Source organism: Anoplophora glabripennis, unplaced genomic scaffold, assembly GCF_000390285.2.
Source record: "Anoplophora glabripennis isolate ALB-LARVAE unplaced genomic scaffold, Agla_2.0 scaffold155, whole genome shotgun sequence".
NCBI classification, from domain to species: Eukaryota; Metazoa; Arthropoda; class Insecta; order Coleoptera; family Cerambycidae; genus Anoplophora; species Anoplophora glabripennis.
This window is the reverse complement of record NW_019416721.1, coordinates 390,101-408,685: the sequence shown is the minus strand read 5'-3', so window position 1 is coordinate 408,685 and position 18,585 is coordinate 390,101. Positions and strand designations below refer to the sequence as shown.

Below are 18,585 nucleotides of genomic sequence, written 5' to 3'. Positions count from 1 at the left end.
TAATAATAATAATAATAACGTCTTTATTGCAATTTCTAAGTGAAATTTACAAAAGGCGAAAGTCTAGCCCACTGGCCATTCTAACTTAACCCTTCCTAAAACTTAAAACTAACCTTATATCTAATAATTATAATCCTAAAATAAAACAAACATTACAATACATAATAATAAAATATAATGAACAAACTACAAATATTGACTTATTTTTAAAATTAATAAATATTATACATTTGTTTTTTGCAAGTGTAGCAAATATCGTTTCAAATGTATTTTGAACGATCCCTCAGACATGGTGCCCTTGATGGTATTATCCAAAGAATTGTATAATTTAACTGAGTTATAAGTAAATGACCGCTGAAACATGGCAGTCTTATGATGAGGCATAGTTAATGATGTTGGGTTCCGTAAATTTAGAGTGTGAACTGCGTTGCGACATGTTAACTTATTTTTCAAATACTCAGGAGATGAAGAGTTTAGTATACGAAACACAAACGAAAGGAAATTGTATTTGAATGTGTTATTAATTTTCAACCAACTTAAGTTTAAAAAAGCAGTAGATATATGGTCATACTTTCTCAGGTTATTAATTAACTTACAGCAAGTGTTTTGAATTTTTTGTAATCTGTTACATGTTACTTTGTCTAAACATGGATAAAATACTATATTACAGTAACAAATTTTAGACAATACTAAACTCTCACACAGACATTTTTTCATCTTATACGTCAACAACGTTATTTGACTACTATTTTTATGACTAATTTGACCGGACTATCTAAGATTTACTTTCATTTGGATTTTTAATTTTAGGGGACGGCAAATCTCTGACCATGGACGAGTTAGCAGCGCAATGCTTCGTATTCTTCATAGCAGGCTTTGAAACCAGCTCGACCACGGCCACCTTCGTCTTGTACGAATTGGCGACTCATCAGGGCATCCAGGATAAAGTCCGGGAAGAAATCCATACGGTTCTAGCGAAGCACGACAACAAAATCACGTACGATTCACTTAGCGAGTTGACGTACATGAGACAAGTTATTGACGGTAAGCCGAGGCTTCTGTTATTCCAAGTTTTTTTATCTGAGTCATTTTCAGAGGCTCTAAGGAAGTATCCACCACTCCCGGTGGTCTCTAGGGTATGCGTAGAAGACTATAATGTACCTGGGGAGGACATCGTTATAGAAAAGGGCACCAGGGTGTTTATTCCCATCGTGGGGTACCACTATGATAAAGAATATTACGATAATCCTACCGAATTCGATCCAGACAGGTTCACAGAGGAAAACAAGAAAGCCAGACATCCATACGCTCACATCCCCTTCGGGGAAGGGCCCAGGGTGTGTATAGGTAAGTGTATGAGATGGGTTTCACTTTAGTTTTGAAATGTTGGAAGTATGTTTCGAATTTGAGAAATTTGAGGGTATGACTCAAATCTGCATGGATATATCCTGTTTTACCTTGACCTAAATTATATTATTACCGAGGAAAATCAGAATGTAATGAATAATTGATATATTACACTCACTACAATTTCGAAACATATCAATAACTTTTTCCATACAATTAAGAATAAATAAATTAATAGATCCAAAAGTTTCGATCCTATATAAAAAAGGAGCAAAATTCTATTTGCGCTATGGCCTATCACAAACTATACATTTATAAAAAGAAAATACAAGAGTTCAAAATGCCTCTCTGGTAGTAGGAAAATTGTTTGCAATTCCAATTTTGTGTCTTCCTGAATATATGTCTAAGGAGAGAAGTATGGACTAAACCAATTGCTTTTCTTTTAGGTGAAAGATTTGGAATTATGCAAACCAAGGTAGGACTGACTTCAATCCTAAGAAACTTCAGGGTGACTTTGAACAAAGAAACTCAGGTGCCCATAAAATTGTCTTTTAAATCTTTCATCACCACTGCCGAAGGTGGGATTTGGTTAAACATTGAAAAAGTCTAAAATATGTAAATGCCTTTCGATATCGATATAAGGTTGGTGTAAGGTGGCCTTACACAAGTTCCTATGCGACGATATTAGAAAGTAACGTAAGAAATTAAGGACGTATGAATTTTATGTAAGGCGCCTTAACACCTTCCAATTTAGCATTTAAGCTACTATTGTATTATTATAGAGAACTATTTTTTGTAAATATTTGGAATTAAATATAGTATTCCTCTAAAGGTTTCAAGTTTATTTGTGGTTTTTTTTTTGAAACATCTTTTTTTAAAGAGTAAACGTTATCGTCTCCAGTGAATTTTAGGATTAACATATCACCGCTAGATGGCAGTAACTCTATATCTCAGGTACAATGGCTCTATACAAGACAGTGGCGACAGTAGCGACTAAACCCCGCCCATCCGCCTTGTTGCATCCAATATCAAATTAAAAGTAACTTTTATAAAAAATAAATTAAGGACAATAGTATTTTTCTTATAAATTTTACGCACAGATTTTAAGCAAATAACTCCCTTGGAAAGTGATTTTAAATAATGAATGAATGTAGAATCTACTTGTCCAATAGGGGAGGATAAATATATAATAGTAGCAACTAGTAGTTTTTATTTTCTAGGCAAGTAAAATTAAGCTTACCTACATTACACAATGAAATTTATTGAGTTTACATTACAAAAATAAATACTTAATGCTAGTGATAGTATTTGTTAAAATAATTGTCCAGCAACAATTTTACTTGCAAGCTTTTTTATGCTTTTTGGCATTTTTTGGAAGCCATGTTTAATCGGAACATAATAAATCTTTTAACAATATTATTTTTGATCTGATGACAATTTGGTAGATCTAAATTTAAACCTGACATTTCTTTTAAGAAAACTCTTTTAAATTTATGTTCTGTCAAGATCCAATCGCAAAACATGGTAAAACACTTTCCATCTGCAAGAAGAAACAAAATACCGCTTCATTGCAAAAAAAGAGTGAATGTTCGCTAAATCTCCTAAGTACGCTAAATTTTTAAAATGTTTTATAAATCGGCGTTTTAGAACTGACAGCCTGTGCAGAGTTTCTACAAGTTTTTGATGTTAACAAATGTAAACAATTAACTATTTATTAATATTTATTTTAAAATTTAGAGTTGCATTGTGAAATTGGATTTACTACTAAAATTAATACGGGAGGCCCATTTTTTTGTGAGATATTGTTCTATAAATATTTGTTATTGTAAACTTAGAACAAACAATAAAAGAGGTGGCATAAGCAGTAATCGTAAAACAAGCAGTAGTAGAGGTGGCGTCAGCATTGTTATCGTTCAAAATTAAACAATTATTATCAAAAAATTTGAATCACCACCACGCTAAATATTCTATGTCGTTGTTCCGTTGTCCACCCTTTATACAATTACTTATATGTATTTTCTTTACTGCAATTATTTCTATCTTTTTTTATGGGTTTAATTTTGTTCCTGGTACTATTAAAATAATAAGAATAATATTAATAAAATACGTTATATTTAATTATACATGCAAATACGAGTCCTCAATCTTAGTTCACATTATTAGTTCTTGAAGTTGAGAATTAAAAATGTTTTTTGCTGTAACTTTTGTATTTTTCAATAAATTTTGAAAATTTTTTTGCTGGATCTATAATTTTTGAAGCTGCTTTGGATGATAATATGAAATCCTCGATAATAATTATGGGGACCCGGGGGCAAAGCACCCCCCACCAAAATTTCTAGAAAAAATTTTTTTGTTCCACAATACCCCAAATTTTCCATCATTTTATAAATATTTATGGTATTTTACGTGAAAAAGGCATACTCGTTGAATATCCATAAAATAGATATTTTTTTAGATAAACCCGTTTAAAGAGGAATATACCATTTAATTTGAGACATTTTATTTAATTGAAACACAGATTTAATCGTGGTTGGCTTTGACATGTCAGAGTATGCCAAAGGCAATTAAATTGTCAAATTTGTTAAATACGTAGTTTTAAATCTAAGACTCATAACTCATAATTTATTATAAAATATGGAGTATTCCAATGAAGAATATGCTGATATGCATTTAATGTACGGGCGGGCTCTTTGTAATGCTTCGGCAGCAAGAAGATTTTATCAGCATTCTTATCCTAATAGAAGGATTCCGGATCGCAAAACTTTCGAACGTATTGATCAAAGATTAAGAGAAACTGGTAAAATACGATTACTATTAATAAACAAAATGGATATTAAATAAATTTTAATGTCTTTAGGTCAGTTTGCTCCTGTTACTACAAACAGGGGTACCCCGCGAATAGCACGTACAGTTGAAGTAGAGGAAAATATACTGGACGAAGTTGCTGCTCATCCAACAGTTAGCATTAGGTCATTATCTTCTTTTACCAATGTTCCAAAGACCACTGTTGCAAGAATCCTTAGAGAACAGCTTCTTCACCCTTACCATATCCAAAAAGTGCATGTTCTTAATCCTGAGATTTTCGTGCAAGAGTGCAGTTTTCTCAATGGTTTCTTCAGAGACATGAGCAAAATCCTATGTTTACGAGATTAATTCTGTATACTGACGATGCAAGTTTTGGGAGGAATGGAGTTATTAACTCCCATAATTTACATTATCGGTCTGATGAGAACCGACACGCTATTATTGAAACTAGGCACCAAAGACAATTTTATGTTAATGTTTGGAGAGAAAAATCTTGTTTATTCCACACCTGTAACCACTAGAGAAGAATTAGAAGAAAGGATTTTTTATTGTGCAAATGAAATACGACAAAATCCTGAAATGTTATGGAGAGTGCAACAGTCTTCTGTTAAACGAGCTCGTATTTGTATAAGAGAAGGTGGAACTAATATTGAGAATTTATTATGAATTATATTAGTTACAAAATTTTGATTGTCATGCACTTTTCGTTTAGTTAGTTTAGTTAAGTCCAAATTCTCATAATTTGGAACACTGCTATTGCAAATTATTTGTCCTTTATTCTGATATGTAAAAGCCAACTACGATTAAACCTGTGTTTCTGTTAAATAAAATGTCTCAAATTAAACAGTACCGTTGTCTCTAAACTTGTTTTTCTACAAACGTCATTAAGGTATAATTTTAACGCATGCTGTCAGTCAATTTCATTTTATGATACTAGTGTTAAAAGTGAATTATTTTTAGCACTAGTGTTAAAAGTAAGTCATGTAATTTACCTTTAAGACCACTGTTATCAAATCACACTTTAGAAACTGTCAGTACACGTTAAAAATTATACAAAATTATATTTTATGGATATTCAACAAGTATACCTTTTTTACGTAAAATACCATAAAAGTTTGTAAAATGATGGAAAATTTGGGGTATAGTGGAATAATTTTTTTTTCTAGAAATTTTGGTGGGGGGTGCTTTGCCCCCGGGCCCCCATAATTATTATCGAGGATTTCATATTTTCATCCAAAGCAGCTTCAAAAATTATAGATCCAGCCAAAAAATTTTCAAAATTTATTGAAAAATACAAAAGTTACAGCAAAAAAACCATTTTTAATTCTCAACTTCAAGAGCTAATAACTCTGCAGGGTGAGCCCGGAGGAAAAATTTTTATATGAACTTGTGACATTATTTTCTCATTATCTATCCATATCCGAGATATTGCCCACCATTTCCGGGACACCCTGTATACCTAACAACATGTAAAAGGTAATAAAGAGATATTATCTTAATCATTAAATATTTTTTATCGGAAACCTCAGTAAAAAATTCTTCCAATACTGCAGCTTTTTTTGCTTTGTATCCTCTCGATTCACTCTTTAACTAAGCAGTAAACCTGTTATATTTTCCAATATCTATATTTTTGCAGACCTTTATAGTACCCTTCAACATCGAATACTTCGACCGCATAGATGAAATTGTATATTTTTTCTTCAGATTTAAAAAATACAATAAATACGATTTATTGTCATTACTCTCCGTTTTTCCCTCCATCCGTTAAATTCGGCGAACACTTTTTCGTAATATTCCCTGGATTTCGCTAGCAATAAATGGAAAATTGTTTCTTGAACTTCTTCAAAAACAGCCACAGGATCACTTTCTTGCATTTTTACCAAATTCAGATAGAACTGTTTATTAAATAATTGATAATAAACAACGTACCATATCAACCAGTAGGTATAACAAAACCTACCACGTTTCATTATGTACTAGTAAGAAATATCAAGTCGTGCGCATATACATATTTTTATTAAATTCCAATAATTCTGACTCCACAAATATGATTATGATAAAACGTTCTATTGCATTTGTGTTTTAATTGCCTTTTAACCACTTAAGAACAATAAACATTCTTGCGCGGATAAAATGCTACTTAAAACACAATAAATGCCTAACTGTTAAATGTCGTTAATATAAAGTATTTTAAATTTTATCTGTTATTGTACAGATAAAAAAGTATGAGTGCAAGAAAACTATAAAGAAAATTCATTGAAAACTTAAAAATAGTAAGTCACAAATATTATTTTCACAATTATTTCGATTCATAAGAGGCTATTAGACATTTAGTCATGACTAACGTTTTATTCGACTAATGCCTTTTTTTTATTGCAAAGTAATAGGGTTTCTGGTCGAGACTTCTCGAAGCGAGAATTCCCGGGAAATTTGGCCTTACTCGAGACGAGAACAAAAGTGTCGAGAAATCGAGAAATCGAGAAATTTAAAAATCACGCGCGTCTTATGTTCTTGACTGGAGTTGGTTTCGTTCATGCGTTCAATTCGTTGTTCGACAAATAACTGAGCGGTTAAAGTGGTTTCTCTACCAGCTCATGATTTACTTATTTTAAGTTTTTAAGGCTTTATTTTACTTTGATGATTCTTTTTTTTTAATGTACAGGGTGATTCACTATATTTTGACTCCCCCCTTTAACTTTTTTGTTTTAAGAGTTATAAAAAAATGTGAAATACAAAAGTTGCACGATTTTTTATGAAGTTTTCGAAAATGATAGTAGAAAAACAAATGAAGTTCAAACAAAATGGCCGCGGATCTTAACTTTGTTAATTTAAACGGAACACCGTGTATATTTTTACATATTTGGATAGAACGTTCCTTGTCGAGTATAGTCATATGAGGTTTGTTGGATTCATCTCTAATAATAGACGAGATAATATTAAAAAACGAAATGATGTTTTTTTATTAAGAAAATAAGACATCTTGTAATTGTTAGACCTTTTTCAGGCAATTCTGCCTTTTTTTCCAATTACGTAAGGATTTAGATTTAGTTGTAATATATTTTGACATATCGGACATTGATATAGTCCAAAATGCGTATAGGTATTTTAAGTAAATCCCACTAATTAGACCGTGTGAGGCTAATTACTCATGGACAATCTTATATATGATAGGTCGTGACAGTGACAGGTAGTAATGTCATGATAACATTGTTATTGTTTGACAGTTTGTATTAGTATTTAATTAAAATGGGTTACACAGAAGTAGAAAATTGAAATGTTATTAGGAATTAAAATAAACTATGGAGAATATCTTAACTACTCTATCTTAATTCCTATAATATTTAAATTTTCTACTTCTGTGTAACCCATTTTAAATTAATAGTAATAAAAACTGTCAAACAATGACAATGTTGTCATAATATTACCTGTCAATGTCACGGCCTACCATATAACACTGTCCATGAGTGAATAAGCCCCTCACGGACTAATTAATGCGATTTAGTTAAAATACTTATACCCATTTTGGACTATATTAATGTTCGATATGTCAAAATATATTGCAAATAAATCTAAATCCTTACGTAATTGGAAAAAAGGCAAACATTCCCGAAAAACGTCCAACAATTACAAAATATATTATTTTCTTAATAAAAAAACGTTCTTTTCGTTTTTTAATATTATCTCGCTTATTGTTAGAGATGGACCCAATAAACCATATATGACTGTGCTCTATCCAAATGTGTAAAAATATACAGGGTGTTCCGTTTAAATTAACAAAGTTAACATCCGCGGCCATTTTGTTTGAACTTCATTTGTTTTTCTACTATCAAATTCGAAAATTTCATAAAAAATCGTGCAACTTTTGTATTTCACATTTTTTTTATCTCTTAAAACAAAAAAGTTAAAGAAGGGGTCAAAATATAGTTAATCACCCTGTACCTAGTTATAAGTCTGTGTAGAAATTTTATTATAAGCAGATACCTAATGTTGAAGTGATAAATTAATAGGAAGACCGCTTCTGTATCTTTAAATTAAAGCTTGTTTTTTTTTAAGATTTCTTCGGTTAAATTCCTTATTTACTATTTATTTAATTAAAAGACTGCATGATTAATGATTATTAATAATTATTATTTAAAGAAAACTACGATTCAAAAACATTGAAATAAACATAAGTTTATTGAATGTGTTTAATAAAAAAACAAGTTAAAGGTATTTAAGAAGAATCTCAAATTTTAATTTAGTTTTGTTAGTAGAAGTACAAACATAAGTAATTAATAAAAATACTGAATAAATAATAAATGTTAATGATGATTGTTAAGTAAAATAGCATGTTTATATTTCGCATTGCAATACCAAAATTATGACTTTTTCAAGTTTTAGAAATTTCTCGAGAATTCGAGAATTCCCGGGAATTCCTAGTCGAGCATTCTCGAGACCCGAGAAAAAAAATAGGCCGAGAATTCAGAAACCCTACAAAGTAAGTATTGGTGACTTGATTGAAAATCTTTGCTTAAATTATTAATGTCTAATCTAGTCTAACGATGTAGTCGCATGGATTCAGTCAGAATTGAAGATGTGTTCCACTAATGCCCATCTCTGGTATGGAATATCCAGAGCAACCAACCACAGGATGTCCACATAATTGTAATTGACAATGATATACCTGATCACAGAACAGTACAGTTTCAAGTAAATTATACGTCTAATACTACTGTTACTAATGCTTCTCTTCGAAGAAGCTTTAAGAATGTGGATAAATTTAGACTAGATCTAGTGGTTTCCTTGACCAAAAATAAGAAAGAAAGTTCCTATAAACCTACGTCCGAAAATGCTTCGTTTCGGAAATACAGGGTGTTGAAATTTAGAGAAAATACAAGGTTTTTACTAATATCTGGAGAACCCTAATTCCGATTTTTTGAAATATGGTATGTTTGTTTATAAAAACGGTAGATGTCTTCTGACGTAATTTGGTTTATTTTATCTATTCCAGCGACGCACTATGTGTTGGTTGCAAATGGAAGCTGAATGGATGTAGAATATGGAAAAATATGACTGAGACGATTTTTTTTCTATATGACCTTCGAATGACTAGGCAAAGTCTATGCAACCCAAAAATTTTATGGATTTTTCTAATTATATCGGGCCTAATTCTCTTAAAATTTATCTATAAGTCACTGCTTACCTTCTACAGTGTGTTTATTTGACATTTATTTGTAAAATAAAAAACAGAAAAAACAGAAACCCAGGTTAATAATTAATCTTTAATTTGTGAATAATTTTCTTGCTTAACAGTGTCAAAAAGCTTGAAAATAATACCGACTTTGGAGAGACTTTGCTAGCGTTAGAAAAATGATTTTTGACGCCAGATTTGGAATTGACGTGCCAAATTGTGCAAAATCGTGTGCATTGGAATAAATTTTAAGATAATTAGGACCGATATAATTAGAAAAATCCATAAAATTTTTGGGTTGCATAGACTTTGCCTAGTCATTCGAAGGTCATATAGAAAAAAAATCGTCTCAGTCAAATTTTTTTCATATTCTACATCCATTCAGCTTTCATTTGCAACCAGGCTCGTATTTTTATCTACTCTCTGAGTCAAGATACTTGATTTTTGTACAAACAAAAAAAAAATTATACATAGTGCGGCGTTCGGGGACTCACTCCTGTTGATATTAATAATTAAACACGAGACGTCACTGCTTTTTCTTAGGTGTCATATGTTTTTCTAATTATGCGATAAAAAATACACCTTTTTTGTCTCTTTATACTCTGGAAAATCGAATTGCAGAAAAAATATTGAAATACAAACAAATGCGGGTGATGAGAGTCTTACAATTAATAAAATTGTACCTATTTTCAAAAAAAAATATAATAGAAATATAGAGAATTACAAACCAGTGTCGATTCCGTCATGTTTCTCTAAGATATTCGAATACTATTTTGAATTCAGACTCCAGAAATTTATCAATAAGTACGAGATTTTTACAGAGACACAGCATGGATTTCGTGCGGGTAATCAACTAATACAGTTTTATTTTCGCTGTGTGGAAGGCTTGTCGAGTGTATGGAGGCAGGAGTGAGCCTGTTTGGATATTTTGCGACAACAATAAGTTGTTGAAACTGTCTCACTATGGTTTTAGGGGAGTAACGTATGACTGGGTGTCTTCATATTTAAAGAACAGATTTCAATACATTAGTTTGACTTATTCCCACTTGGATTCTACGAAAACAGTAAATTCGGAATATAGATAAATAGGCACAGGGGTACCACAGGGTTCAATATTGGGGCTAATTTTATTTTTGTTGTTCAATGATCTTCCACATTATGTTAATGATGCCGGCCTTGTTATGTATGCTGATGTCACTTCATTACTTATATCAGAAAAAAAACGGATGGAGCATTGGTGAAAAAATAAAACTCAACTCTCCAGGAAATAGATAATTGGTTTGGTGCTAAATCTTTTTATTCCAATCCTATTAAAACATCAATTATCAGATTTCATAACTATCAGAAACATTGCTTTAAAATGAATATTTAAGTGCACAATACTTCTTTGTCATACACCGACAATGCAATAACTTTTCTAGGCTTTAGATTAGATGAGTGCTGTTTAGAAGCTTAAATCCAGTTCTTGGTAAGGATCAACTTATCAATTTGTATTACGCCCAAGTGGTATCCCGATTGAGGTACGGTGCGTGTTTCTGAGCCAATTCTATTTATTGCTCAAAAAAAAAGATATTACGATGTATCGCGAGTGTCCCGAGGTATCAAACGTGTAGAAGCTCATTTAAGGATTATGGAGTGCCAACACTCACATGAATTTTTATTTTTGAATTGTGTACCTATGTGTATTTAAATCGATACAATTTTCCTACAAAACGTAGTATTCATGGAGTGAACACCCGGCAGAAAGATGATTATCATATACCGTACTATAAACACAAAATATCCTTAAATCCTCCTTAACAGTGGAAATTAGGTAAATCCAAGTTTCTAAGTCTTTTAAATATAAATTAAAATACCGATAGATGTTTTTATGATCTTAATGAGTTTTTGTTGTCTTAGTTTTAAGTGTCTATTTCTATATATGTATGTGCATAATAAATAGTTATTATTATTATTATAATGAGTGTGTGCTCTTTGGGATCCTCATCGAACAACCAACAGTCTACATACTCCAAACCTTACTCTAGTGTTTACTTAAACTTTGCGAAAACAAGCCGCCTCATCACTTGATTCAATCTCATTATCTCGTAGTAGTCTGAAAATATTATCAGATTTATCAAACTTTGTCCCCATCGGATGCTTGTAAATTATAAAAAAAAAAGTTAGCAGTCCAGTTGATTCTAGTGTTAATCATTGTTTCTTAATTGTAAGTGTAGAAAGTGGTATTGTGATTCTGATTTAAGTAAGTCGTTAATATCCAGATCCATAACTGCGCTTTTTGCGAGTGATCAATATTCTTGCGACTAACGCAGGTGCAGATAAAAATTATCCATATTGAGGGCGCCTCAGGAAGATTGCGTGGAAGTTTCCGTAATGTTTTTGTTTATATCTTCCAATGGGTTTGACTAAATCAATTGAAATTTGGTGCAGGGTATTACCGAACAAGTTTGCATGATTTGAATCATCTGATCACACACATCTTTATCTACAATGTTTAGAATTGTGTGTAACAGTTTTAAGGTCATTCAAGTCAAACGTTAAAAAAAACGCAAATCAAACAAACGTAAGCGGTGATAAAAATATAAAACAAATGATGTGCAGCTTACTAGTAGCGTAGAAATGTTATTACATTTTTTTTGTCCTAGAACGAAATGACGACTTTCACAGGAAATATGTTAGCGGATGCTTTGGCTGTTTTTACCTCACTCTTGTTGATAATCTACACATATTTCAAGTGGACTTACCAATATTGGGCCAGGCAAAATGTACCTTATCTGGAACCTACTATTCCTTTTGGCAACCTTTCTAATCCTCTGAATATCAAGGAGTCAATTAGTGATACGATAAAAAGTTTGTACGACAGAGCTCGAGCAAAAGGTATGTTTAAAATCACCTGTAACAATCATGTAATTACTTTTCTAATGTTTATCTGTGGATTATATGGTTTTATTGTTTGATTAGTGTTAGTGTTACCTATTTGATTAGACATCCAGGATTAAATAACAATATGGGGTGTGGCTTGTTTAATCTATAAAAATTAAACTACAGCTTCTTGATGATATTTGTAATAGAAAAAGTTCTATCTTCGCATTTTTTTTGTAAATTAAAGTTCATTTATTCAACGAAAATGAAGTCCGATCCTGTTTTATTTATTAAATAGTTTGGAAATGTTTTTATGCGACCCAAGATGCAACCTTATAATTTAAGTCAGTATAATCTAATACTAGTAATACTAAAATTGAATTCATTATTCACTTAATTATTAAATATTAAGTATCGTCCATCGACCCATCAGTGTTAAAAAGTGGAAGATTCCAGACAAAAGTTTTTATTTTGTAATTCCACGTTAGTGACAGTGTAATCTTTATAAAGAAGTAAAACATAAGATCAGCGTGCCGATTACATTAAAAACGAGATTCTTATTTCTTACTTTGCTTATTTTTTTAGTTTGTGCACAAACTAGTTTACAATGAACCGAGAAAACAATACACTTACTATCGATATGGTGTTAGCGTATGGTGCAGCCGGAGAAAATGCGCTCGCGGCGACTAGGTTGTACCGGAAACGATGGCTACAACGTCACCCCCCATGTGCAACTACAATACTACAGTGCGTTCAGCGGCTGTCAGATACGGGAAGTGTTATTCCTCGAGGAGAAGGACGTGGTTAGCAAGTGAACCTTAATGTTGAAGATGCAGTGTTGGAAAATCTTGACCAAGACCCACAATTAGTACTGCGACTGGCACAGCAAGTAGGAACCTCATCTCGTACCGTACATCGCATCAGCTGTTGCACTCCTACAGATTTTACCCTCGGATTGTGATCAACGAATGCGTTTTTGCAGATAATTTTTACGGCAATGTGCCAATCGAGTAGACTTTCTGCTTATGTTTGTGTAACAGATGAGGCGACATTTACCCGTTATGAAATGAATTGCCATAATATGCACATATGGGCCGATGAAAATCCTCACGCGATTAAGGAAACTCATTTTCAACATCGGTTCTCGGTAAATGTTTGGGCTAGCATAATAGGCGATGTACTTGTGGGTCCCTATTTCTTTGAAGGATGATTAAATGGACCAACATATGCTGTCTTTTTGGAGAACCAGTTGCCTGAATTATTGGATGATGTGGCATTCCAAGTTTAATTTTTATAGGTTATACACGCAGCACCCTGTATTGGAAATAATACAGAAAGCCAATAGCGTTGCGTCCGGACATGGTAATTGCCGCTAGGAAGTTATTTGCTGCAACAACTTGATACACCTTTCTTATGGACTAAAAACAGTCGATTGTGTATAGATGAGGTATTCCATTTAATATTTTCAAATTGACCTTTGTTTGACCTTGAAGCAACATGTTGGTTTCTTTATATCCTACAACATTTATCTGAATTTTTTTTTGATATGACAATGCTAAAATTATCAGGGGCTTCTCATCTTATTGGGACACCCATGGTTTTTTAAACTGAAAATAATAATAATCTCGCACAAAGGGGTATCAGTTAAATAACTCAAGTCCAAGTTATGTCGATAATAATAATTGTTATCTACTAATGTTCATGCATTACCCAGCAGAATGCAACATTGATTTGTCAAGATAAGGAGTTTGTTATTAGGTATAACTGTTTGAAAGATTGATAATTGAAATTTCTGATAAAGTGAATTTATTTGTTATTTGTAATCCTCAGATTTTAATAAAGATTTAAAAATTAGTTATTTGACTCATTAGTGGAGGGTCTTAGAGTAACTGACTTTGTTTGGTTTCTTGTATGAGCCTCTTTTATTATTTCCTTACATTTATTGCAAACTCAACCTTATATTTTTTTATGGATTCTTTATTTTCATAACTTAAACTGTAATCACATGAATATGCAAGTTTCTGTGTTAAGAATTCTGATTTATCCTTCATATAATCTCTCGAATACAAAAACGAAGACGGGATGGAACTGTTATTAGCCAATTCTTTCAGAAAGTGGAAGGTACTCCTTTTACTCCAATAGGCATCCGCGAGAATTCATAGTGTCCTTAAATATAATTTGGTGGAGTCCAGAATTTAAGTTCAAAGTACAGGGTGATCGAGAATGATTGACCGTGCCGCCTCATACTGATTTTTGATGTGCGGCATACCAGTTTTTGATACCAATCATGAGCGCAGGTTGAGGGAAATAAATTAGGTTACTGTCAAAATGGAAATTCATAACAAAAATATCAATTATTTAACAAAAATCAAAGTTATTTCACAAATTAAGCAATACTGATGGACCAATAAATGTTATTATCGTTATTATTATTAAAGAGGATGACAGAATCAAATGTAGGTTTAACCTAACTTTTCCAAAATTCTTATTTCATTTACAATTAGAAAAACGTTTAAATCAAAGTTTGATGTAGCTAATTTTGAATAACGAAGTGCTTCAGCGATTTTATTTTTAAAAAGTTTTGAGTTAATTTTAAAAGAGAAGCACTATTGTGGCTACATTCTTGGCATCTAAGACGATTCATTTATACAGCGATACGCTGCAAGCTGCTGTTTTTCATCAAAGCAAACTGCTGTATGCTTATAAGACGACTATTTTGCAGCTACTGCTTTCACACTTCTGAATATCCAGCGCAAGCGATCCAGCCCAAAAATTTATGCTGAACATTTTAGTTAGCTGTCGAAATTCAGGAAAAGTGTCTTAAAAAAATTTGCTTCAAGCAAATGCAAGCAGTTGGAAGTGCTTGATTATGTTAGATGGTAGGATTGTCTGTATGACCGAGAGCAATAAACAACAGTTACATGCAATATGTAATAACAGAGTAATTGAATTTTTTTCACATTTTATTGAATATTTTACTTTAAAATTACATAAAATCCATAAAAATATCTATATTTTTACAATAAATGTTCAATATGATGTCCATTGTTGTTCAAGCAGGTATTAATTCTTCTTTTCATATTATTAAATACATTCTGTAAAACATTTTGTGTAATACTCCTAATTTCGTTTGTAATTGCCTCTTGAAGTTCTTCAATCGTGTGTAACCGTTAAGCAAATACTGCATTTTTTAAAAAACCAAATAAATAATAGTCTAGGGGTGTAAGGTCAGGAGAACGTGGTGGCCATCTATCTCGACTAATTATTCGATCATCATAATACTCTCTAATCAACTCTAAAGTTTCGTTAGAGGTGTGAGCTGTTGCGCCATCTTGCTGAAAGTATCCATGATGGATTTCATCGTCGTGAAGTTCCTCAAAAAATGGTAACAATATTTGCTGCCGATATACCTGCCCAGTTACATTTTCACGGAAAAAATATGGTCCGATTATTCTTCTACGTGACATAGCTACCCAAACACCAAGTTTAATAGGGTGCAGAGTTGTTTCACGCAAAATATTAGGGTTTTCTGTGTTCCAAGAGCGATAATTTTGGGAGTTTACGTACCCACTTAAATGAAACCACGCTTCATCAGAAAAAAATGTTAGATCTAGAATATCGTCGTCATTCAGATTTTCGTTAAACCAATTACAGTATTGCACACGTTTTCCAAAATCTAACGGAAGTAGTTCCTGCACAACACTAACTTTATAAGGATGAAAATGCAACTTCTTTACTGCTTTATGGCATGATCCATATGATATTCCTATAAACAATTTAGGAATAATGATACAAATTTTAGAATAAATATTTGTTATTAAGTACCTGTTTGAGCAGATAACCGACGTAGTGATTTGGTTGGACTAGCTCGTAAGCGGTTTTCAACATCTTCCAAGACTTCCTCTGTAAGAATAGACTTTCTGCCTGGAGATTTTCCTCTACAAACACTTCCAGTGTTATGGAAGCGTTCCACTAATCTCTTCACGTGTCTCGAAAAAATTTCATAATCAATTTCATCATTTGGAAATTGTTCTTGAAATTGTAAATGACACGAATTCATCGAATATTTCCAACCATTACCATTGTTTTGTCCACTACGAAAATAGGCCTCCAGAAGAAATTTATCATGTTCTAATGAAAATGCCATGTTAACCTAAATTAAAAAACCGATTAGGTTAGGGAACAACATACGCAATAAATTAATTACTCACGTATAATATCCACCTACTCAAACTGTAGAATTGAAAAATACTGTTTTATAATGTCGCAAAATATATCAGGTAACAACAAAATCTACAAAATAATATTCAAGCCAAAAAATCCGTGCGCCAATGAACAGAACGTCAAATTGTGAAATCGCCACAGAACACCATGAAATCGCACGGAAAAAAAGTGATTTTAGCAAACGGAAATCAGTTTTGATAGCAATTGAGACAGGGTACGTTCAGAATCCGGTCAATCATTCTCGATCTCTCTGTAGTAAAATATTGTGCTTTTCCTAATTCATCACGTTGTCCTATTCGTGAAATAGAGTATTTAACATCAGTTTCAATTGTAAATATTGAATTTTCAATAATTGATGATGAAGTCGCCATTCTCGTTTGGCTAACGTATCGGGCTTTTTTGAGGCAATTTGAATAAGCTGATATCGAAGGTTGGATGATAACTTGACAAGTGCATTCTGTGATTGGTTCTGGACTTTTGAATATTTTAGAAAATCTGTAACTTCTCGTGTTGCTGGTGCATCTTTTTCTGACTGACATATTTTATATTTAATTTGATTTACAAAATTAAATGGTAAATCTTTATGAAGCAACGAGTCCTTAGATTCTTCGTAAAATGTATGAATAAACTCGTTCTGAAGGTGCAGTTATATAACAAGAGATGTGATGATTGAATATATTGGATCGCGTAACGATGCCGATGTTCTTCGGAATGAATGGCCTGTATATGTTTCCGGATGTTCTAGTTTCAAAAACTGTGCAATCTTATTAGGAACCATAGAAAGTGTATGCTTGAAAATGTCGACTTTTGATGACAATTTTCGAAAAAGTATATTTTTTGTTTATTTACTCCCTTTCTGTCCTTTCCAGGTTATAAGTTCTGCGGGGTATACGCTATGGCAAGTCCTATTGGCTTAATTGTAGACTTAGAGCTAGCGAAGCACGTAATGACGAAGGATTTCAGCAATTTCGTGGACAGGGATAATTTTGTGAACATCAAGGATGATCCTTTAGGTACGGAATCTAGATTTATAACATGGAAAAATAATATTATGTATGAAACTGAGTTTATTTAGAAAAATACACAAGTAATTCTCACCTTTGTCGAGCTTTTATTTCATTTCATGTTCTACTGTTGCAGGAAGTCACCTCTTTTCCATTGGCGGTAAGAAATGGAGAAACCTGAGGGTCAAAGTTACCCCCACCTTTACTTCCAGCAAACTGAAAGCTATGTTCCAGACGTTAACGGACTGTGGTGTAATTTTGGAAAGGTACATTCAAGAAACACTCACCAAAGAGGACGCTATCGCTGTGGATATCAAGGAAGTATTTGGTAAGAAGGAAATTACATTGACAAAAATTTATTTAAGTGGTAGTTTCGACTGTTGCATATACAGGGTCATTCAGTCATAATGTCATTAATTTTAAGGGAACATATGGAAAAATGAGTAAAATATGAAAAAATTTTTAAATACATTTTTGCGCTGACAAATAATATTTTCAAATCATTATTTAAACCCCTTTTGATACTGCCCTGAACCGACGTTGCCAAATTTAAACATTTTCCTAATGTTAGACATAAATAAACGGTTATATTGACTATTTTAGAAACTCTTGTTTTTTCTCGCTCACTTCAGTCAATAATAATTTAAAATGTTAAAATATGTAATGAATTATATAAATTATTATTAACATACTATTGTTCATTTTTCAAGCAGTGACGGCTGGTGAGATTTCAGGTATGCCATATCTCAATAACCAGACATGGAACATAGAGACCCTATGTAGAAGGAGACTGATTTTACAATTTGCGAAAACAAATTGAAAAAATTATGTTCTACTCACAGATTTTCAGATTGCCTGCTTTAATATTAATATTTTGTTTATAAATGTGAAATTCAAGTTAATCGAGTTTCTTAAAATGTTATGATGAAGATTTGAATGATGAAAAAATATTTTCATAATGTATTCAAGTCATTTTCCCGATGCCCTGCAAGGTCAGAAAATGTTGCCTATAAGGGAAACGCCTCCGATATTCTAACGAGCGTTCAAATAAAAACGTGGTCGAAGTTGGCTCTGACACATTGGACGTAGGGAGTAGCTTATAGCGACCAACTTAACCTCATTTCTCAACGAGCTGTATAGCAGCTGTCAGTTTCAATAACGTTAATGACTATA

General features: G+C 32.3%; 2 protein-coding genes across 6 annotated transcripts in view; both read left to right on the top strand.

Moving 5' to 3' along the window:
* LOC108915477 (cytochrome P450 6a2) overlaps nt 1-2,191 on the top strand; it is a 15,282-nt gene extending 13,091 nt beyond the window's left edge. For all 5 annotated transcript variants that reach the window (XM_018721534.1, XM_018721543.1, XM_018721519.1 and 2 more), the window contains 3 exons: nt 811-1,044; nt 1,096-1,347; nt 1,794-2,191. In XM_018721534.1, the coding sequence (XP_018577050.1) occupies nt 811-1,044; nt 1,096-1,347; nt 1,794-1,957 (650 nt within the window). In that variant the 3' untranslated portion in view covers nt 1,958-2,191. The remainder of the gene's footprint in view (nt 1-810; nt 1,045-1,095; nt 1,348-1,793) is intronic.
* A 9,243-nt stretch (nt 2,192-11,434) lies between these two features.
* The window catches only part of LOC108915167 (cytochrome P450 6a2-like), a 17,234-nt gene continuing 10,083 nt past the window's right edge, over nt 11,435-18,585 (top strand). Inside the window, exons 1-4 of the mRNA XM_018721136.1 lie at nt 11,435-11,528; nt 11,968-12,199; nt 17,278-17,421; nt 17,549-17,740. Coding sequence (XP_018576652.1) covers nt 11,974-12,199; nt 17,278-17,421; nt 17,549-17,740 — 562 coding nt within the window. The 5' untranslated portion in view covers nt 11,435-11,528; nt 11,968-11,973. The remainder of the gene's footprint in view (nt 11,529-11,967; nt 12,200-17,277; nt 17,422-17,548; nt 17,741-18,585) is intronic.